The following is a 24,528-nucleotide window of genomic DNA, read 5'->3' as shown; positions in this document are numbered from 1 at the left end:
GGTGAACTGAAGTGTGTCAGACATGTTTGCTAACAACCAGCAAGACACCCACACAAGCACAGCACCAAAATGGGCAGATTGGAGGCTGCCACCTGATGTTGAGGCAATAAATAGGGTTGGTGCTGATGATTTAAATTATGTGCAGGCCTCAAAACCGTTAAATGTCCATTTCGCAAGGTTGCGAGAAAAAAACGGTATACGGATCACATGCGGATTACATACGGATGCTTACATGAAAAAAATACGCGGCCACACCCTGACAACGGATGACATATGGAGCACTATTTAGGGACCATTTATGCGTATTAAGGACGTAAAATACGGTCTGTATTTTTCTACCTTGTGTGTGACTCCAGCCTAAAAGGCCTAAAGTTAAAGATGTCACATTTCCTTTGTATCTTAGTAAAAAAACAAAAATTCATCTTTTACATTTTAAAAATTACAAAAAGGAAAATGAGCCGACGTAAAAATTTGGGCACCCTGCATGGTTAGTACCTAGTAGCACCCTCTTTTGAAAGTATGACAGCTTGTAAACGCTTTTTGTAGCCAGACACAAGTCTTTTAATTCTTGTTTGAGGGATTTTCATCCATTCTTCCTTGGAAAATTCTTGTCATATCTGCTCCTACTATCCTGCCTCGAAGAACATGCCTCATCATTTTCGTTGAGATCAAATTTTTTCATAGGAACACTGGTTTATTGAGCACTTGTACTTTAATATTATTGTATTGATGGTGGTTCTTGTGTGTTCATTTTTATTCTAGGTTCTCTTACTTTTACTATTAAAAGTTTCATATTTAATGCAATTATATATTATATTTCCCTGCTGATATTGTTTATTTTGAAAGGAGCAAAAGAGATGGTCAGATTTTAACTTTTATAATTTTGTAATATTTTTTAAAACTTTTTTTTTACACTTTTTACTGGCTTCAATATTCTCCTTAAGAGAATTGAAGCTGCGATCATCTGATGTGTAGCAGAAATGATCATCTCCTATAAATGTCGACCACGGGCTGACATCCATAGATCTGCAATGACAGATATGGGAGTCGTCTGCAGACCCCCGGCTGTCATACCAACCCATTGGCGCCCCACGATCATGTGACAGGGGCACCGATGGGCAGCGTTTGTCACGCGCTTGTGGCGCAAGTTATATGCCGCTGTCAGAGACTGATAGCGGCATTTAACATGTTAACAGCAGCAGATGGATCGCGATTCAACCCGTGGCTGTTATGGGCACATGACAGCTGATCAGATCAGCTGTTATGTTTCTGAAAACATGTGGGCTCAGTGCTGATGCCCGCATCAAAGAGGGGTAAGCGACCTATGACGTACTTATACGTCAAAGGTCATAAAGGAGTTAAAATAAGCTCTGGAGGCAGATTCCCCTGGAGAGCTATGTCCGGTCGAATGAACTTAACAGCTCATTTACATATTAAGAAAAATGGAACTTATTGGCAATAAGACATCGTCACACACATATCAAAGTATTATTTTATTCAACTTTCTATGACCTGCATGCCCATGTAGATTGATTAGGATTGTTGATCCTAATGACTGAGCTCATCCACTGCTCCTGAAATCAGAACAGGACAACTATTTTAGATAAATTCTTGGAATGTTCCATTCAACTCATAATTACAAACGTAATTTGAAAATTAAAAAAAAACTAATACCTAATCGCTCACCTCTCTGGCTGCCTCGCTACCTGCTATCCAGTCCTCTTCTTTCAGCCATATCAGCTGCATTCACACTTAATGACTCTAATCTATGAAAAACAGATGCATAAGCCTAATAAAACATCCACTGGACCCACCCATAGCCTCCTCATTACTCCAACAATCATGTTCTAGCACAACTTAGTTATTCTATACTCAGTTCTGTCTGCAGGAGGAGAGCATGATCATGCTCTGAAGATCTCAAAGAACCACCAATGAAATATGATAGTAATAAATATTTGTTAAATAGTGGGTCATAATCACTATAGTCAAAACGGTCAATGGTCACCTAATCCATATAAATAAAAATTGATCATGTTAATATCTATCAGTCTGTATAAGGAAACACAGAATAGAAGAAGGCGGGGCCTGTAGCACTGAGAAGCTGTGTGCTGCTGGGAAATGTAGTTGTAGCAGGTAAAAAGAAGACCGCCCACTCGGCTATTTGAAGCTGCATGCACAGAGGCACAGAAGGAGATAAAAAAGGTCACAAAAGTACAAAAAGAAACTTAACATATAGTACAAGCCAAACATTAACAATAGTTAGGCAGATACAGTGCTTTGTAAAAAACAAACAAACAATGCCTTTGTGGAAATAACTCTTAACTTGGAAATGTAAATGGAAAAAAAAGGAAAAAATTATAACAAGATGTTATATTTTTTTTAGATATGAATACCACTGGGCAGATGGAACAAATATAAAGAAGCCAATTAAGTGCTCTGCTCCTAAATATATTGATTATCTAATGACCTGGGTACAAGACCAGCTTGATGACGAAACACTTTTCCCCTCAAAAATAGGTAAGAATGTTTTCACAAAAAATTGAATAGTATTTGATTTTTGTTTCAACATATATAATCTTTATTACTTAATACATATTTTGGTACCTGGTCAAAAATTTTGAGACTGAAACAAATTTTATTTTTTTACAAAGTTTGCTGCTTCTGTGTTTTTACACCTTTTAGCCAGATGTTTATATGGTTACTGAAGTACAATTAGACAAACATTGTTGTAGCTGTTTTCATTCTGACCCAAAGTCAGGCATGCCAGATCACCAGTGAGGCCAAATTAGGAGTTTACGCCCTTAATTTACAAGCGCTTGGAAAAAATGGAAACTGCACACAGGTTGTGAGCAAGTCACTTTATCTGACGTAATGAAAAACAAGGCAATATTTTATACCATTTACAACAAATGTAACTATGTAGCTCATGTAGCCCCCACCGTTATTATTTACCATGTACCCAGAACATTTTGTTGCTGACTATTGAGAACATATATGATAACAAGTATAGTCATAGAATCATAGAATCGTAGAGTTGGAAGGGACCTCCTGGGCCATCTGGTCCAACCCCCTGCTCAAAGCAGGATTCACTAAATCATCCCAGTCAGATGTCTGTCCAGCCTCTGTTTGAAGACTTCCATTGAAGGAGAACTCACCACTTCTTGTGGCAGCTTGTTCCACTCATTGATCACTCTAACTGTCAAAAAGTTTTTTCTAATATCTAATCTGTGTCTCCTCCCATTCAGTTTCATCCCATTGCTTCTAGTCTTTCCTTGTGCAAATGAGAATAAAGTTGATCCTTCTACAATGTGACAGCCCTTTAGATATTTGTAGACAGCTATTAAGTCTCCTCTCAGTCTTTTCTTTTGCAAACTAAACATTCCCAAATCCTGCAACCTTTCCTCATAAGACAGGGTTTGCAGACCGGTCACCATTCTGGTTGCTCTTTTCTGAACTTGCTCCAGTTTGTTGATGTCTTTTTTAAAATGTGGTGCCCAAAACTGGACACAATATTCCAGATGAGGTCTGACCAAAGAGGAGTAGAGGGAAATAATGACGTCACGTGATCTAGACTGTATGCTTCTGTTAATACATCCTAGAATTGCATTTGCCTTTTTTGCTGCTGCATCACACTGTTGACTCATATTCACTCTGTGATCTATTAGTATACCCAAGTCTTTTTCACATGTGCTGTTGCTTAGCCCTATTCCTCCCATTCTGTATATGCTTTTTCATTTTTATTGCCCAGATGTAGTACTTTGCATTTTTCCCTGTTAAAAACCATTCTGTTAGTTGCTGCCCACTTCTCCAGTTTATTTATATCTTTTTGAATCCTCTCTCTCTCTTCTCTAGTATTAGCTATCCCTCCTAGCTTTGTGTCATCAGCAAATTTAATTAGTTTACCCTCAATTCCTTCATCTAAATCGTTGATAAAGATGTTGAACAATACAGGGCCCAGGACAGAGCCCTGTGGTACCCCACTTGAGACATTCTTCCAACTGGATGTGCAGCCATTTACGACCACTCTTTGGGTCCGATCACTAAGCCAGTTATGAATCCACCTAACAGTTGCCTTGTCCATTCCATACTTAGTCATTTTTTCAATAAGGATTGTATGAGATACTTTGCCAAATGCTTTGCTGAAGTCAAGATATACTATATCTACAGCATTTCCTTGAACCACCCAATCAGTGATTCCGTCATAGAAGGAAATTAAGTTAGTCTGACATGACTTATTAGTTACAAACCCATGCTGACTCTGTTTAATCACTTCATTCTTATCCAGGTACTGATGTACATGTTGTTTAATAATTTGTTCAAAGATCTTTCCTGGTATAGAAGTCAGACTCATCGGCCTATAGTTGCCTGGGTCCACCTTCTTCCCCTTTTTGAAGATAGCAACAACATATGCTCTTCTCCAGTCTTCTGGGACTTCTCCTGTTCTCCTTGAAGAGGAGACTAATAGACTGCTGCATCATGAGAATAAAAACATAGCAATGAAAGGCAAAAGGCAATTAAAGAATTAAAGGCAGTTAAAGGCAAACCATTAACCCTTATATATCAACATCAAGTTTATACAAAGATTCATTATTTACAGTGGTAACCCTATTTTGCAAAACTTCTGCAATTCACCATGACATGCTGGATATCAGTTTTTGGGCCAAGTTCTGACTCATGACAACCCAATCTTATATTAACCATCCTTATCAGTTCTTGGAGTTACTTACAAATTCTGTGACTTATTTTTTGTCCTACCTCTTTTTAAGGATCAACAACAGGTTCTCAATGGGACTGAGATATGGGAACATTACTCACCATGGACCCAAAATGTCAACATTTTGTACATCGAGCCACTTAGTTATCATTTTTGTGACGTGGTCTCCATCATGTTGAAAAAAGCCTTATACATCACAAAATGGTTCCTTGATTGTTAGGAGAAGTTGCTCTTGACAGATGTTTAGATACTCTTTATTCATGGCAGTGTTCTTAGGCAAAATTGTGTGCGCCCACTCCTCTGAATGAACAGCAACCCCACACACAAATGGTCTCAGTATACTTTATTGTTGGCATGACACAGGACTCATGGTGGCGATTACATTTTCCTCTCCACTCATTCTTCCAGATGTCCAAAACAGTCTGAATGGAGGCTTCATCATAAAAAACTTTGCAGGTAATACAGGGCTTGGACTGCAGAGGAATGTGGTGCAGTTACATGAAGTTATGATGAAGGCCCCGTTCAGACTGTTTAGGACATTGGAAGAATGATTGCTTGTAGAAGAAAAGGTGAGCGGTACTATAAGTGAAAAAATATTTCAGCATCATGCACAAATTCCACATATGGTACATGGATCCACATGTCATATGCAGATTGTTACATTAAATCTGTCCTGCTCTGTTCAGTCTCCTACCTAGATAACTCACCGCTTCCCCTCTCTGACCACAACATTCTCTCCTTCACGCTCACGAATCCTCGCCCACCCCAGCACACTCCTACCTGCCACACATGCAGAAATCTACAAGCCATTAACTCTCATACACTTGCAGACTCCCTACACTCATCATTGTTCCCAATATTCTATTTTTCCTGTCCTGATCTGGCTGTACATCACTACAACAGCACTCTTAGGGTCCTGTTACACATAGCGACACTCCAGCGATCCCTACAACGATACGACCTGGTAAGGATCGCTGGGACGTCGCTACTTGGTCGCTAGTAAGCTGTCAAACAGGCAGATCTATTCAACGGCGCAGCAACGATACAGTGATCTGTATAACGACTTCGGCGGTTGTTGGGACCTTGTCACACAGCAGCTATTCTGACGACTCACGCCTGCATCCCTGAGTTGTCACCAACGAGGTCGCTCATCGGTGTCAAAGACAGCGATGCATGCTGGGCAGCAGGACGCCAACAATCAAAAAATGGCCTAGGACATTCGAGCATGATCAGCGATATCCAGCGGGGGGGGCCGGTCGCCGCTATGTGTCACACGTAGCGAGATCGCTTGCGAGGTCGCTGTTGCGTCACAAAACCTGTGATATTTCAGTGATCTCGCTAACGATCTCGTTATGTGAGACGGGGCCTTTAGAAGCACCCTTGACCAAGTAGCTCCCCCCACCCTCAGAACCGCCAAGCACAGAGTAAAACAGCCTTGGCTCACATCGCAAACCCAATTTCTCCAGCGATGCTCTAGGTGTGCTGAACACTTATGTAGGAAAACTCACACACCAGAAGACTTCATCCACTTCAAATTTATGTTAAGAACCTATACTTCCGCCCTTCACCTCGCCAAACAGACCTACTTCACAATCTTGATCTCCTCACTATCCAACAACCCCAAGAAACTTTTTGACACCTTTCACTCCCTCATCAGGCCGAAAGCACAAGCCCCTATCACAGACATGTGCTGATGACCTGGCCTCCCACTTCATAGAGAAAATAGATAATATCCATCAGGAAATCCGCTCCGAGCCCCCAGGGGCAGTGACTCCCATCCCTTTTTGCATTTCCACTGGCTCACTCTCCACATTCAATCCCATCACAGAAGAAGAAGTCTCCGGGCTGCTCTCCTCGTCCGACTACATGCACTTCTGACCCCATTCCCTCACATCTCCTCCAGTCTTTCTCTCCAGTCATCACAACTCACCTAACTACAATCTTTAATCTCTCCCTCTCCTTGGGCATTTTTCCCTCCTCCTTCAAACACTGTATCATTTCTCCATTATTAAAGAAACCCGCTCTCGACCCATCCTGCACAAACAACCAGAGACCAGTCTCCAATCTCCCCTTCATCTCTAAACTCTTGGAGCGCCTGGTCTACTCCCGCCTTACCCGTTACCTCTCCACTCACTCCCTCCTAGACCCTTCACAGTCCAGCTTCCGCCCCCTACATTCGACAGAAACTGCACTCATCAAAGTGACCAACGACCTTCTGACCGCAAAATGTAATGGTGACCACTCACTGCTCATTCTTCTCATCCTTTCTGCAGCTTTTGACACTGTTGACCACCACCTCCTACTCTCTAGGCTCCAGTCCCTGCTCTCCCCTGGATTTCTTCCTATCTTTTAGACCGCTCCTTCAGTGTTCTGTTCGCTGGCTTTACTTCATCTCCTCTTCCTCTCACTGTTGGGGTACCTCAGGGCTCAGTCCTTGGCCCCCTTCTCTTCTCTCTCTACACGGCCTCAATTGGACAGACCATCAGCAGATTTGGCTTTCAGTACCATCTTTATGCTGATGACACACAACTATACACATCATCCCCTGACCTTACCCTCGCTGTACTACTGAACGCCAGTGACTGTCTGCAGTCTCCAAAATCATGTCTGCTCTCTATCTGAAACTCAACCTTTCCAAAACTGAACAACTTCGGCTTCCGACGTCTACTAACCTCTCTAAATCTGAAATTTCCCTCTCCATGGATGGCACCATAATAACACCCCGGCAGCAGGCCCGCTGTCTGGGTGTTATGTTTGACACCAATCTCTCCTTCACCTCCCATATACAATCTCTTGACCGCTCTTGCCGCTTACACCTAAAGAACATTTCTAGAATCCACCCTTTTCTCACCATGGAAACAACAAAAACCCACACTGCCGCCCTGATCCACTCCCACCTGGACTACTGTAATGCTCTATTAATTGGCCTCCCGGTTGTGAATTCGCTTTCTGGCCTCCCTCTGGTTATTACTGAAGGTAGTGGAGCTGGTCAGATTGACAGAGGGGTTGCGAGTTCTCTTTCTGGGCTCCCTCTGGTGGTTACTGGAGGTAATGGAGCTGATCTGATTAACAGAGGCTTGCCACCTGATAATGAGGACGACGATTGGAGATCTGGGGTTTCAGATTGGGATTTAAGACAAACGATTCCCTCTATCCCTGCTGGTGATTTTCTTCTGCCTCCTGAGGTCTAATGTTTCTAGCTCAGTCCCTGCATGTTCAGATAATTGTTCATTTGCTATTCTGTTAGCATTTGATCTGGTTTTTTCTATCTCAGTTTTGTGTGGGTCAGCCAGCTCCGGCTGGGGCTGTGCTGAATCACCGTCCATATGTTACTGCTTGTGCCAGTTTGTTTTTGTCCCTTATTTGATTGGCCTCTTTTTGCTCTGCTTTCAGAATATACCAGAGTGCTGATATAGTGGGCGAAGTCGTGCGACTTCAATGTTTTTTGCATCAGACGTGTTGGACTTTTTGCAGGTTTTTTTGCGTGATTGCAGACAGCGTCTTTCCTTTCCTGTCCTGTCTAGTCAGTGTGGGCCCCATCATTTGCTCAGTCTATTTTCCTGCCTGTGTTTGTGTTTTCACCTTGTCTCACCGACAATATATGTTTGGGGGCTATCTATTCTTTTGGGGTCTGCTCTGGGGCAGGTTAGATTTCCCCTTTCTTGCTTTAGGCTTAGTTAGCTCTCCGGCTGTGCCGAGGCGTCTAGGATCATCGTAGGTACGCTCCACGGCTACTGCTAGTTGTGTGGATAGGATCAGGGGTCTGCAATCCGCTTAGTTACCAACCTCTCTGATTTTCTGTGGCTTAGCTTGGGCTTGCTCTCCTCCTCGGTGACCCATTCATAACAGAATCACCAGCCTAACAGAATTTAAAAAAAAAAGAAAAAAGTGTCAGAATTTTTTTTTTCTTGTATATTTTTTCCTCTTTTTTTCTGGGGCTGCAGTGTACAGCCTAAGTTCCTTTTGGCAGTTACCCTGATCTGCTCCTTGTCTACATTTTCCGCTAAGGCTTTTGTGGATTCAGGAGCAGCTTTGAATCTGATGGATTTAGACTTTGCTAAACATTGTGGTTTTCCTATGATACCCCTGCGGACTCCTATCCCTTTGAGGGGTATTGATGCTACTCCTTTGGCAGAGAATAAACCCCAGTTTTGGACGCAGGTGATAATGCGGGTCGCCCTGGACCACCAAGAAAATTGTAAATTTTTGGTGTTGCACAATTTGCATGATACTATTGTTCTGGGTTTTCCTTGGTTGCAGACTCCTAACCCTGTTTTGGATTGGAAATCTGTGTCTGTGGTGAGTTGGGGTTGTCAATGTGTTCTTAGTGACACTCCTGTTTTCTCCACCTCTCACGAGTCTCATGATATTCCTGACTATTTGGCTGATTTCTCTGATGTATTTAGTGAGAGTAAGTCTGCGTCTTTGCCTCCTCATAAGAGTTCTGACTGTGCAATTGCGTTAATGCCCGCGTGTAAATTTCCCAAGGGTCGGCTTTTCAACTTATCAGTACCCGAACATGATGCTATGCGATCTTATATCAAGGAGTCGTTGGAGAACGGTTATATTAGACCATCCTCTTCACCTTTAGGTGCTGTTTTTTTTTTTTTGTGGCCAAGAAAGATGGTTCATTAAGGTCATGTATTGACTATCGTTCCCTTAACAAAATCACTGTTAAATATAAGTATCCGTTATCCCTGATTTCTGATTTATTTTCCAGAGTTAAAAGTGCCTGTTGGTTTACCAAGCTTGACCTCAGGGGGGCGTATAATCATATTCGCATCAAACACGGGGCTGAATGGAAGACGGCGTTTAATACTGCGGTCTGCGAAGGGACATTTTGAGTACCTGGTGATGCCTTTTGGGCTCACTAATGCCCCTTCTGTCTTCCAATCTTTTATGAACGATATTTTCCGGGACTTTGTGGATAAGTTTTTGATAATTTATCTGGATGATATTTTGATTTTTTCCAGTGATTGGGAATCTCATGTGGAATATGTCCGGACTGTGTTCCGGATTTTGAGGGAAAATTCTCTGTATGTTAAGGGATTGAAGTGCCTCTTTGGTGTACAGAGGATTTCATTTTTGGGATTCTTTTTGTCCCCGTCTGCTATTGAAATGGACCCGGCCAAGATACAGGCCATATATGATTGGGTTCAGCCCACTTCTTTGAAGGCTCTCCAGAAGTTTTTGGGTTTTGCTAATTTCTACCATAAATTTATAAGTAATTTTTCTGGTATTGTTAAACCACTGACTGCCTCTGGAGACCAATTCACTACATCAGCTCCCTTTTTGGTCACAGCAGTCTCGGCATTTCAGTAGCTTAAGCGGAGATTCACTTCTGCTCCAGTTCTACGGCAACCTGATGTCTCATTCCTATTTCAGGTGAAGGTAGATGCTTCTGAGATTGGTGCAGGAGCAGTTTTGTCCCAAAAAGATCCTGTGACTTCTAAGATGAATCCCTGTGCCTTTTTTTCTCAAAAATTCTCCCCATCTGAACGTAACTATGACGTGGGGAATCGGGAATTGTTGGCCATGAAATAGGCATTTGAAGAGTGGAGACATTGGTTGGAGGGAGTTAGCCATCAAGATGTGGTCCTCACCGACCACAAGAATTTGATTTATCTTGAATCAGCCAAACGCTTGAATCCTAGACAGGCTAGGTGGGCCTTGTTTTTCACACGTTTTAATTTTGTGGTCTCTTTTCTTCCAGGCACTAAGAATGTTAAGGCGGACGCCCTTTCTAGGAGTTTCTTTGCGGATTCTCTTAATGTGACCGAGCCTACTACCATTCTAAATGAGGGTGTAGTTCTTTCCGCCATCTCACCCGATTTGAGATGTGCCCTGAAGTAATTTCAGGAAGACAAACCTGAACGTTGCACTATGGGAAAATTGTATGTCCCTGACCAGTGGAGGAAGAGAGTAATGTCTGAAATTCATTCCTCCACGTTGGCTGGTCATCCAGGTATTTTTGGTACCAGAGATTTGGTGAGTCGGTCTTTTTGGTGGCCTGCCTTATCTCGTGATGTCAGGAATTTTGTGCAGTCCTGTGGGACTTGTTCTCGGTCCAAGCCCTGTTCTCGTTCTAGTGGGTTGTTGATGCCCCTGCCGGTGCCCAGGAGGCCATGAACCCATATCTCAATGGATTTTATTTCCAATCTTCCTGTCTCTCAGAGAATGACTGTTATCTGGGTGATTTGTGATAGATTTTCTAAGATGATCCATCTTGTACCACTTCCAAAGTTGCCATCCTCTTCTGAGTTGGTGCCCTTGCTTTTACAACAGGTGGTTTGGTTGCACAGTATTCCTGAGAACATTGTGTCGGACAGAGGAGTTCAGTTTGTTTCCAGATTTTGGAGAGCTTTTTGTTCCAAACTGGGAATTCGGTTATCTTTCTCCTCTGCATTTCATCCTCAGACCAATGGGCAGACTGAGAGAACAAACCAGACTTTGGAATCCTATTTGAGATGTTTCATATCTGCTTATCAGGATGACTGGGTCTCATTTTTGCCCTTGGCTGAATTTGCGCTAAATAATAGAGCTAGTTCTGCCACTTTGATGTCGCCCTTTTTCTGTAACTTTGGGTTTCATCCTCGATTTTCTTCAGAGCAGGTGGAATCTTCGACCCGCCCAAGTGTGGACACTGTGGTATAGAGAATGCAGCAGATTTGGGACCAAGTGGTGGATAAGTTGTCCCACTCTCAGGATAAAGCCCAACAGTTTTCCAACCGGCATAGGACCATTGGTCCCCGGTTTAAAGTGGGTGATATGGTTTGGTTGTCTTCAAAGAATATTCCTATGAAGGTTGCGTCTCCAAAATTCAAGCCAAGATTCATTGGACCTTATAAGATTTTGGAGATCCTTAATCCCGTTTCTTTCCGATTGGCTCTTCCAGTTACGTTTAAGATCCATAACGTGTTTTATAAATCTTTGTTGAAGAGGTTTGTGGAGCCAGTAGTTCCTATGGTGGCGCCTCCTGATCCTGTATTGGTTAAAGGCAATTTGGAATATGAGGTAGAGAAAATATTGGATTCTCGCTTGGCTAGACGGAGACTCCAGTACTTGGTCAATGGAAGGGTTATGGCCAGGAGGATAAGTCTTGGGTCTCTGCTTCTGACATTCATGCCAAAAGATTGGTTCGTGCTTTTCACCGGGCACGTCCTGATGAGCCTGGTGGCGTGGATGAGGGTTCGGTGACCCCTCCTCAAGGGGGGGATACTGTTGTGAATTCGCTTTCTGACCTCCCTCTGGTTATTACTGAAGGTAGTGGAGCTGGTCAGATTGACAGAGGGGTTGCGAGTTCTCTTTCCGGGCTCCCTCTGGTGGTTACTGGAGGTAATGGAGCTGATCTGATTAACAGAGGCTTGCCACCTGATAATGAGGACGACGATTGGAGATCTGGGGTTTCAGATTGGGATTTAAGACAGCCGATTACCTCTATCCCTGCTGGTGATTTTCTTCTGCCTCCTGAGGTCTGATGTTTCCAGCTCAGTCCCTGCATGTTCAGATAATTGTTCATTTGCTATTCTGTTAGCATTTGATCTGGTTTTTTCTATCTCAGTTTTGTGTGGGTCAGCCAGCTCCGGCTGGGGCTGTGCTGAATCACCGTCCATATGTTACTGCTTGTGCCAGTTTGTTTTTGTCCCTTATTTGATTGGCCTCTTTTTGCTCTGCTTTCAGAATATACCAGAGTGCTAATATAGTGGGCGAAGTCGTGCGACTTCAGTGTTTTTTGCATCAGACGTGTTGGACTTTTTGCAGGGTTTTTTGCGTGATTGCAGACAGCGTCTTTCCTTTCCTGTCCTGTCTAGTCAATGTGGGCCCCATCATTTGCTCAGTCTATTTTCCTGCCTGCGTTTGTGTTTTCACCTTGTCTCACTGACAATATATGTTTGGGGGCTATCTATTCCTTTGGGGTCTGCTCTGGGGCAGTTTAGATTTCCCCTTTCTTGCTTTAGGCTTAGTTAGCTCTCCGGCTGTGCCGAGGCGTCTAGGATCATCGTAGGTACGCTCCACGGCTACTGCTAGTTGTGTGAATAGGATCAGGGGTCTGCAATCCGCTTAGTTACCAACCTCTCTGGTTTTCTGTGGCTTAGCTTGGGCTTGCTCTCCTTGTCGGTGACCCATTCATAACACCTCCCCCTTACTCGACTTTTCCCTCTCTAGTCCATCCTTAATGCAGCAGCCAGGGTCATCCACCTGGCTAATCGGTACTCGGACGCATCTGCTCTTCGCCAGTCATTACACTTGCTGCCCATTCACTACAGGATCCAATTCAAAGTACTTGTTCTCACCCACAAAGCTCTCCACAGTGCGGCACCCCCTTACATCTCCTCTCTCATTTCTGTCTATCGGCCTAGCCGATCGCTGCGAACGACTTTCGACTAACCTCTGCAGTAATCTGTATCTCCCACTCCCGTCTCCAAGACTAGTCCCGTGTTGCGCAAATTCTCTGGAATGCTCTACCCCAAGAAATTAGGACCAGCCACAACTTGCGCAGTTTTAGGCGCTCCCTCAAAACACATTTGTTCAGAGCAGCCTATCACGTTCCCTAATCAAAGTCATTTTAAGTGAAAGTGTGCGTGCGTAGCCCATTCACTATCTCTATTTATCCCCCACCCCCTCAAGATGGCTGGTCCATCATTGTAAATACATCACTGTAAATACACACCTGTATTTTGTATCGCCCCCACCTCATTGTAGATTGTAAGCTCTCACGAACAGGGTTGTTTTATTTTGCTTTAATCATTATATTATTGTTAACGTTGTTACTTATGACTGTTGTGTTTGTAACTGTTTAACTGTAAAGCGCTGTGGAATATGTTGGCGCTATATAAAGATTATTATTATTATTAATAAATAAAAAGTACAATTCTGAGTCCTGGGTCCCCCACTGTATTTGTAATATAATGTCACATGACGGCTGCAGCCAATCAACAAGCCCCTAAGCCCAGTGATTAACTGGAGAGATAGGGCTCATTAGGGTGAGCGTATAATCAGTCTATAAGCTGTTTGTGCCATCGACAGCACAAGGGCCCATTATAGCCAGTGTACTTGGCTGTTTTTCCACACTGACTGATGGGCTGCATGGAATGAATCTCAGTATGTACTTTACTAGTTCAATTTATGAACCATAATAATGTATGCAAATGTAACGGTGCCCAGGGTGGTAGCCGCAGGCGAGTATCATGTGTCCGACATCCCGGCACGTTACAGACAATTATGGGTCCTGGCCGGGTGTTACTGCTGTGAGGGTCTTGTGCCCATGCAGGCTGCCAATAGCCAATGGTATTAACTGGCCAGGACCACGAGTTCCACAGATTAGTAAAGGAGACCTGTTCAAACATGGGAACTTTACTGAACTTGATGAGGGTTATATACAAGGAATAGCAAGTACAACGTCTTAAGCACATTTCATTCACAGCAAGAAGCCTTGTCAAAGACATCATCCTTCCACTGTAGTCTACTCCAGGGCTGGTATAGCACACTGTTTTGCCCTACTTTCTCACAGCCTAGCTTGTCACCACAATACAGTTCAGCCTATCACAATGGATGCAATGGATCTACCGCTCGGGACTCTCACTAATCCCACAGACTCAGGGCTCTTTTAGGTCCGTACCTTCTTCGGTGTTTATCAAGCTCAGGGTTTCTCATGACACATCATCCTATCCAAAGACCCCTTTAAGGTAGAAGGCTACTCTGTCTCTTCTGTCAGTTCATAGTCGCGTTACCTCATTGTCCTGTCATCTCCTTTGCTGTAGTAGGAGAACTGCACACTTGTCACTTCTTCAGACTCTAACTCCTCTCTGACTAACTTCAGAAAGCAGGTAACTTGCCCTAGCACTAACCCCTTATCCTGTGGGCTAGACCCAACATTAACACTCTCCCTGACACTGTAGTCTGTTGTTGGGGAAACGTACCATTTCACCTATATTCTATGCAAACACTACCTTATGTCCTGAGTCCTAGCCTATTTCTTTCATGCATCACAACACTATACATTATAATACTTTAACTTATCACATTACATAGGCACGCATCTTACACTTCACATGACACAAGATGTACACAAGGCACATGACATTATTCAGATTACAAATCACGTTATAGGTAGCAGTGATGTTTTCATGGGGGAGCAAGGTAATATGTCCATCTCCTTACACATGATAAAGGAAGCTCTGGCATCCATCCCCATACAGGCATAGAGAGATGCACAAGGAGCCAGTCATGTCTGTAATTTGCAGCCACAACAGGTCAAATTTTCAATTCTTCCTTAATCAAACAATTCGGATTTTCTTCTGGAAAGGTATTTTTTTAGCTAAAACAGTTGATACACTGTGATGTGATGCTAGACTTAGATGATTATCTGAGCCTGGCCTAAAAGTTCAGTCTCTTCGTTCAGCCCTCCACAACAGTTCCAGTTTTTCATGTTGTCCCTTGGGAATCGCCCACCTCTGATCTAAATTCATTCCAAACTTTTTTTTTAGGATAGACCTGTTGAATGGAGTTTCAATAACAAGCTATTGACATACAACTAAACAGACATACTGAACCTTCCATACATTATATACTTTTGCATCTGTGTTATCATCAGAAACCACTGGGCTAATGTTTACTGACTTTTGCTGAATAATTCTCTTATTTTCCAGGTGTTCCATTTCCGAAAAACTTTATGTCCGTAGCGAAAATTATTTTAAAGCGACTTTTCCGAGTCTACGCCCACATCTATCACCAGCACTTTGACTCTGTGATCCAGTTACAGGAAGAGGCACATCTCAACACATCATTTAAGCACTTTATATTTTTTGTCCAGGTAATGACATCCACGTCTTTACATTTTGACTTATTTCTGTTGGTTGTGAGAGTAAAAGAATAATACCTTACGTTGTCTAATATCACCTTAAATCTTACATTTTCTAATATCTTACATTACAACTAATATAGAAAAAGAGGAGGCAATCTGCCTTACAACACAAAACAGCTGAAGTCTTAGGCCTCTTTCACACATCCGTCTGTCACCATCAGTCAAAATCCGCCGTTTTGCTAAAAAAAAGGATCCGCCATTTTTTTGGCAGATCCGTTTTTTTTCCCATTGAGTTGCATTACCAGCGGATCTTGACTGATGGTCATCCGTTGGATCCGTTTTTATACGGATCCGCCAAAATTTTGGTGTCCGCCCACTTGCCCGGACGGACAATGAAACGTTTTTTTGGCTGGCCTGATCCGCATTTTACAGTGCGCATGCCTGGAGGAATTGACTCAGCCGGAAATTTAAACCTAAACTCGGTTCTGGCGGCTGAAAAAATCTCTCTCTCTCCTTCTCTCTCTTTCTCCTTCTCTCTCTCTCTCCTTCTCTCTCTCTCTGTCTCCTTCTCTATCTGTCTCTCTCTCTCTCCTCTCTCTCTCTCTCTCTCTCTCCCCTTCTCTCTCTCTCCTTCTCTCTCTCTCTCTCTCCTCTCTCTCTCCTTCTCTCTCTCTACTTCTCTCCTTTTCCAGGCATGGTTTCCTTTAAATCTCTGCCTTATCCGGATCCGTCAAAATAACGGTCCGGTGACACCCGTTTGTTTCAATCCGCCAACGGATCCGTTTTCTGCCATTTTGACGGATTTCAACTGAGCTAGAAAACGGATGTGTGATACAGGCCTTACCAGAAGAGATTTATGAAAAGCCCTTTACTAACATTTTACTTTTATATAGAGATGTTAAATGTTACAGGGTGAAATCACCTCCCATAGTAATGTTCACATAACTATAACTATAAGCCAGTTAGGATGTACATGCTTGATGTACAGTGGCTTGATAAAGTATTTACCTCCTTGGTTTTTTACCTATTTTGTTACATTACAACCTGTGTTTAAATATTTTTGTAATCCGAATTGTGTGTGATGCATCAGCACTAAATAGTCTAAGTTGGTGAAGTGAAGTGAGAACAATATTGTTAGGCTCCGGGATTCTTCCTCTGCACAAGGTAGATCCCAAGCCTTATCTCCCTCTGCGGTCTCCCATTCAGCTTTGACCTCAGTGGGTGCTGCTCAGCAAAGACTCGTGCTGTGCACCATAAAGCGTGCATACACATAACACACATGGATGTTATCCATGTGACACACCGGCGCTGGGGAAGAAGCGTTACAGTAAGCGCTGTTCCACGGCGCCGGGTGCTGAACACAGCTCTCATCATTCTCCCCTGCTCTGCTCTGCCAGCAATCGGCGCGAGAAGGGCAGAATGATGAGAGCTACATTTAAGTAATAAAAGAGACAGCAGGCGGCGGCTGATGGGAGTATTACTCCCATCAGCCAATCCCTGCTACTGCTAATAACAGTGACAGTGATGGGAGAATTCATATGCCGCTCCTTGCCTGTAAATAAATACGGTAATTAAAAAAACAGCGTGGATTCCCCCCTATTTTGATAACCAACCAGACAAAACTCACAGTTGGGGGCTGCAACCCTCAGCTGTCAGCTTCAACAAGGCTGGTTATCAAGAATAGAGGGGTCCCCACAGTTTCTTTTAATTATTTAAATAAATAATTTAAACAAACGGCGTGAGGTCCCCCCCATTTTTGACAACCAGCCTTGCTAAAGTTCACAGATGAGGGATGGTATTCTCAGACTGAATGAGAATGAATGAATATTGACCCCCCCAGCCTAAAAATAGCAGCCCGCAGCTGCCCAGAAAAGGTGACATCAAGCCCATGGCTTAGTAATGGAGAGGCGTCTATAAGACACCCCCATTGCTAATCCTATAGTTGTATTTTTTGTAAATAAAGACACAGCCAGAATAAAGTCCTTTATTTGAAAAAAATGACACAGACTCCTTTATTAATCTCAATTAAACCATACTTACAACCATGCCTAATCCAAGCAAATCCCTCGATCTCCTGTAATAAAAATAAAATAAAAAATCAACATTATACCATACCTGTCCATCTCTGTGTCCCACGCCGTAATCCATGTCTGGGGAATATACAGTTTTCAACCTGGACGGTGTCAAGATGCGACCGTCCCGGCTGAAAACCACTGGTGAGTGAGTTGCTGGGAATGTCACATCAGTGACTGGGGGGTGACGTTATAGAGGTTACCTTCGGTCACTAAGCTCCGTTCCCAGCCGGGCTGAGCTGTGGTGACTTCTATGAGATCCACGCTAGCAACGTGAGCCATGAGCGTTCACTGTGCTAGCGGGGATCTGATCGCAGCTCAGCCTCAGCCCAGCTGGGAACGGAGCTCAGTGACCGAAGGTAACCTCAATGAGTCGGACAAAGCGCCAGAAAAGGCGTATCTAATAGATGTGCCTTTTCTGGGCAGCTGAGGGTTGTTATTTTTAGGCTGAGGGAGGTCAATATCCATGGCCCCTTACCAGCCTGAGAATACCAGCCCCCAGCTGTGAGCTTTAGCAAGGCTGGTTGTCAAAAATAGGGGGGACCTCATGCCATTTTTTTTTTAAATTATTTATTTAAATATTTAAAAAAACAGCGTGGGGACACCTCTGTTCTTGATAACCAGCCTTGCTGAATCTGACAGCCCCTAGCTGTGAGTGTTGTCTGGCTGGTTATCAAAAATAGGGGGGAACCAACACCTTTTTTTTTTTTTTTTTTTTTTTTTAAATTACCGTATTTATTTACAATGCAGGAGCGACAGATTAATACTCCCATTTTCCGCTCCTGCTGTCACTGTTGTTAGCAGCAGGGGTAGGCTGATGGGAGTAATAGTCCCATCAGCCACCACCTGCTGTCTCTTTTATTACTTAAATCTAACTGTCATCATTCTTCTCTGCTCACACCGATCACCAGCAGAACAGGGAAGAATGATGAGAGCCGTGTTCAAGCACCTGGCATCGGGGAAGAGCACTTACTGTAACGCTTCTTCCTTGGCGCCCGTCCTTGTGGTACTGATGCGGGACACGCATGCCAGACGTGTGCCGCAAGTATTACACACAAGGACATTGACATCTCCGGTACTGTAAATATCAGGACGCGTGAAAGAAGCCTTATAGCGGGTTTTTATGTTTGACTGCTGTCACACACTAAAAGACGCTTTTTATTGCAAAATATGGTTTTTGCATCCCCACATTTTGAGAGCTATACTTTTTCCATATTTTGGCCCACAGAGTCATGTGAGGTCTTGTTTTTGCGGGACGAGCTGTCGGTTTTACTGGTACCATTTTCGGGCACATGACATTTTTTGACCCCTTTCTATTCCGATTTTTGGGAGACAGAATGAGCAAAACCCAGCAATTTGTGAATTTCTTTTTTTTGGAGGGGGGGCGTTTATACCATTCCATGTGTGGTAAAATGATAAGGCAGTTTTATTTTTCGGATCAGTACGATTACAGCGATTCCTCATTTATATTTTTTTATGTTTTGGTGCTTTTATATAATAAAAACTATTTTATAGAAAAAATAATTATTTGTGCATCGCTTTATTCTGAGAGCTATAACTTTTTTCATTTTTCTGCTGATGGAGCTGTATGGCGGCTCATTTTTTGTGGGACAAGATGACGTTTTCAGCGGTACCATGTTTATTTATATTCATCGCATGGCAGGGATGTAATGCGCTGCTTGCAAGCTAAATGGCAGCTGCCGTAATACTCAATGCTCTGCCCGCCGGGACGGTGAGCACGCAAAGCAGTGAGAACTGTATTCATTGCTCTCTAGCAAGCACAGTGTCAGCCGGAGCACACTAGGATAGGGATGAGGGAGCCATACATACCAGGATATGGATGAGGAGGGCCATGCATACATGGGTAGGGCTGAGGGAGCCATGCATACCCGGGTAGGGACGAGGGGGGCCATGCATACCAAGGTAGGGATGAGGGGGGGCCATGCATACCAGTATAGGGATGAGAGGGCCATGCATACCAGTATAGGGATGAGGGGGCCATGCATACCAGGATAGGGATGAGGGAGCCATGCATACCAGGATAGGGATGAGGGGGTCATGAATACCAGGATAGGGATGAGTGGGCCATGCATACCAGAATAGGGATGAGGGGGCCATGCATACCAGGATAGGGATGAGGAGGCCATGCATACCAGGATAGGGATGAGGGGGTCATGCATACCAGTATAGGGATGAGAGGGCCATGCATACCAGGATAGGGATGAGGAGGCCATGCATACCAGGATAGGGATGAGGGGGTCATGCATACCAGGGTAGGGATGAGAGGGCCATGCATACCAGGATAGGGATGAGGGGACCATGTGTATCAGGATGGGGATGAGGGGTCCATATATAGCAGGATAGGGGATATTAAGTGCAGAATTGACCACATTTTTTGCTTCAATTTTTTTCCTAATTTCCTTCTCTAAAACCTAGGTGCGTCTTATAGTCCAAAAAATACGGTATCTCTCAGCATAGAAAAAAAAAATTTCACATTATTATTACTACACTTGAGACTCTCATATATTTATTTAGTTAGGCATTCTTTATTGGGATTTTCCAGGATTTTAATATTGAACATCTGTTAGCAAGTCTGTACAGAAGTACACAATTAACAGAGCCAGAACATGACAGTTACGTAGACTCTATAGCAAAACTGTAGCTAGCTTTTCCTTCACCCAGGTCAAAAGGTATAATTTATTGCATTCATCCTGTGTCAAAATACCTCAGCTCAGGCAAAGAGGCTTGTTTCCCCCTGACATCCAGCTCCCAGGGAAAATTTTCCGGTTGTGCCTCCCTGGGTACAACCCCGCTTAATAGTGACCATTCTTGGTACTGCAAATCGGAAGTAAATGAGAGCTAAGCTGCAAGGGTGTCAGACCTGCAGCAATTTGATAATGATGACCTACCTTGAGGATTGGTAATCAATTTGCTTTAAAGGAAATGTTTAATCAGAAAATGATGTATTGTTGTGATAATGTTTTTATGTTTAAATCTATTTTTAAAAATATTTTGGTATTTTTTTAAAGCACAAACTATATAACTAATGTAAATCTTTAAAGCTAGTGAGCTGCCACACAGGCAGATCTCACCAGCGACATTGCAGCGGTTGGGGGTCGTTACTTACCTGTCACACTAGGCGATCCTGACATCCTCCCGCCCGTGTCCACGCTCGTCGCTCGTCTCTCCACAGGAAGCCCAGCAGGAAGCTGACGACGAGAAACGGCCCAGGACGTTCTCGCGCGATCAGCGATAACCAGCGGAGGAGCGGGTCGGAGGTAAGTATCAGACATAGCGATGTCGCTAGCAATATCGCTATAACGTCACAAAACCTGTGGCGTTATAGCGATATTGCTAGCGATATCGCTTAGTGTGACAGGCCCTTAATACAGTCATGGCCAGAAATGTTGGCTTCCTTTCAACTGTCCAAGAAAATGAATTATTTCTCCAACAAAATTATTGTTATTACACGTTTTGTTATACACATGCTTATTTCTTTTGTGTGTATTGGAACAACACAAAAAAAACAGAGGGGAAAAAAGGCAAATTGGACACAATTTCACCCAAAACATCCAAAATGGTCTGAACAAAATTGTTGGCACCGTTCCAAAATTGGGGGTAAACAACTTTTGTTTCAAGCATGTGATGCTTGTTCAAACTCACCTGTGGCAAGTTACAGGTGTGGGCAATATGAAAATCACACCTCAAACCAAATAAAAACAGAACGAGGAAAAGAAAACTGTCTGAGGACTTAAAAACCAAAATTGTTGAACGATATCAACAATCTCAAGGTTACAAAACCATCTCCAGAAATCTTGATGTTCCTTTTTCCACAGTATGCAACATAAATCAGGATGTTTACAACCCATGACAAGGTAGCTAGTCTCACTGGATGGCAGAAAAAAAATTGATGAAAGATAGCAAAGCATGGATAGTCTGGATGGTAGATAAGCAGCCCTAATCAAGTTCTTAAGAAATTCAAGCTGTTCCACAGGCTCAAAGTGCATCACTATCTTCGCAAACTATCCATCAACATTTGAATGAAATTTTGTGGCAGGATACCCAGGAGGATCCCACTGTTGACGCAGACATGTAAGCCAAACTCCTTCTGGGAAAGTGTCTTGTGGACAGATGAGACCAAGATAGAGCTTTTTAGTAAAGTACATCATTCTATTGTTTAGCAAAAACAGAATAAGCTTACAAATAAAATAACAGAGTACCTACAGTTAAATATGGTGGAGGTTCAAAGATGTTTTGAGGTTGCTTTGCTGCCTCTGGCACTGGGTGCTTTGACTGTGTGCAAGGCATCATGAAATCTGAACATTACCAAAGGATTTTGCATTGCAACGTAGTGCCCAGTGTTGGAAAGCTGGGTTTGTATTCTAGGTCATGGGTCTTCCAGCAGGACACTTACCCCAAACATACTTCAAGAAGCACCCAGAAATGGATGGAAACAAAACGCTAAAGCGTTCTGAGGGGGCCAGCAATAGGTCTGGCTCTAAATCCCATTGAACACTTGTGGAGAGATCTTAAAATTTATGTTGGGAGAAGGTACTCTTCAAATATGAAAGACCTGTGGAAGTTTGCAAAAGAATAGTGGACCAAAATTCCAGTTGAGAGTTTTAAGATGCTTTTTGATGGTTATAGGAAGTGATTGATTGCAGTTATTTATTCCAAAGGGTGTGCAACCAAATATTAAGTTGAGTGTGCCATAAATTTTGTCCTGACCATTTTTGAGGTTTTGTGTGAAATTATGTCCAATTTTGCCTTTTTTTGTGTTGTTCCAATACACACAAAGGAAATACACATGTTTTGTTATACACACATGTTTATTTGCAAACATTTTATGGGAGAAATATTTAATTTTCTGGAACAATTTAAAGGGTGAAAACACTTTAATCCATGACTCTAAGATCAGAGTGTGATATGAAAAAAAAATACATTTTTATATATTTACCACAAAAGCATGGTGTAACCAATAGGTCATTTTCTGTTCTGTTAAAATAAGAAATAAAAGAAGACACCGAGGAAATGTGTGGGGTCTCATATTTGTTTTTACAGACACAAGTTGTAGTAAGAGCTATACCAAATATCTTACCATTATGTGAGCTCCAAAAATGACATACTCTAATAGTAAAACTGTTCTGTCCATTCACAGGAGTTCAACCTAATAGACAGAAGAGAACAAGCTCCTCTGCAGGAACTAATTGAAAAGCTGACATCCAAGGATAGATAAGATCCAAGCCACAAGTGCACAGATGCCTTTTGTTTGAGCAAGCTTTGTTTTATCATTTGTTTCATTTATAACCAGCCAAAACCGATTTGATTTTTGTTTCTTTTTTGCGTGTGTGCTTACAGAGGGAATGTGATGTATCTATTTTCTTGCCTTCTAGTGATTCCAGTTGATTGTATTTTACATAAGACGTGTCAGAGGAGAAGGAATAAGTCCTACCCTTGTAATACTTTGCACACCCTTTACTGCACTGAGGAGGTTGTTATGTAAAATGTGCCTAATTGAAATACGCCTCAATTTCTACTCAACCACTAAAGATACTGTAATTACATGAATGCTTGCCGATTTCCTAGCTAGTGTAGTAAGCAGCCAAATGGGACATGAGCCCCGATGTGTAGGATGTGTGCTAGGTCCATAGAAATCAGTGTAAACTAGACACTATGAATACTTTTTCATGCTCTGTATGCATCCAAAATAGACTCTTAAAAATTAGACATAGCGTAAAAAAGGAGATTTTGTTTATTTAGTTTCTAATTTATAGGCGGTAGAGGTAATGTATGGATATTTCTGACCTAAGGCAGCATATTCACATAGATCTTGTTACTTGCACAGGTTTCATAATGTATGCCTTAAACTTATGCAGTTATTACACCTAACAAGGAGTTGAAAGTTGTGAAAAAGATCCTGCATTGTTCTGTGGTTTGGGTTGGCCACGAGAAGCAGGTAATCAGTAATACTGTAGAAATATGATACATTAGTGCACATAGAAGAAATACTTTCAATTGTATAGCAATATTTGGGAAAGTTTAGGTTAATGTGAGTGGATTTATAATGTATAAACTGTTAAGTAGTGATGAGCGCACATGCTCGGGTGTTATTTGAGTATCTTGGGCATGCTCGAATAGTATGTTCGAATCCCTGCAGCTGCATTTTTTGCTGCTGTTAGGGCGGTTTCACATTAGCGTTTCAGGGCACAGCGACGGCCTGCGCACGGCCGCCGCTAAGCCCCGCCCCTGTCACACCTCCTCCGGTAGCTCCGCCTACCGGCGCATGATGCTGCATGCGTCCTGTGTCCCCTATCTTTATCACTGGGGAGGCAGGTCGTGCGCAGTATGCGTTTGGCGGAGCATGCGTCCTTTTGACGGTGCACCGAGCGCAACAAAATTGCAGCAGGTTGCGTTTAGCGCTGGTCGGCGCACCGTCAAAAGGACACATGCGCCGCCAAACGCATACTGCACACAGCCTGCGTCCCCAGTGATAAAGATAGGGGACGCAGGACGCATCCAGCGTCATGCGCCGGTAGGCGGCGCTACCGGAGGAGGCGCGGCAGGGGGCGGGATTTGGCGGAGGCCATGCGCAGGCCGTCGCTGCGCCCTGAAATGCTAATGTGAAACCACCCTTTAGACAGCTGCAACACATGTGAGGATTGCCTAACAAACAAGAAATCCCCGCATGTGTTGCGGCTGTAACAGCCACGAAACATGTGGCCGCAGGGACTAGACCATATTTATCCGAACATGCCCAAGATACTGAAATAACACCTGAGCATGCTTGGATAACACAATATCCAAGCACGTTCGCTCATCACCACTGTTAACCCATGATGGAGCTGGTTGGTGCCAGGAAACAAAGTCTACTACAACATATGTCAAGAAAAGCCTGATATGTGGACAATACTATCAAGTGCTTCTGTATATTACGCAAC

The 24,528-nt window shown here is 43.1% G+C and overlaps 1 protein-coding gene across 1 annotated transcript in view; it reads left to right on the top strand.

Moving 5' to 3' along the window:
• MOB1B (MOB kinase activator 1B) overlaps nucleotides 1-23,765 on the top strand; it is a 120,026-nt gene extending 96,261 nt beyond the window's left edge. Inside the window, exons 4-6 of the mRNA XM_073540967.1 lie at nucleotides 2,384-2,517; nucleotides 15,364-15,527; nucleotides 22,749-23,765. Of these exons, the coding sequence (XP_073397068.1) occupies nucleotides 2,384-2,517; nucleotides 15,364-15,527; nucleotides 22,749-22,826 (376 nt within the window). The 3' untranslated portion in view covers nucleotides 22,827-23,765. The remainder of the gene's footprint in view (nucleotides 1-2,383; nucleotides 2,518-15,363; nucleotides 15,528-22,748) is intronic.
• Nucleotides 23,766-24,528: the final 763 nt, after the last annotated feature.

Source organism: Dendrobates tinctorius, unplaced genomic scaffold (assembly GCF_039654945.1).
Source record: "Dendrobates tinctorius isolate UK_male_01 unplaced genomic scaffold, ASM3965494v1 ptg000011l, whole genome shotgun sequence".
Classification (NCBI taxonomy): domain Eukaryota; kingdom Metazoa; phylum Chordata; class Amphibia; order Anura; family Dendrobatidae; genus Dendrobates; species Dendrobates tinctorius.
This window is presented reverse-complemented; position numbering and strand designations above follow the sequence as displayed.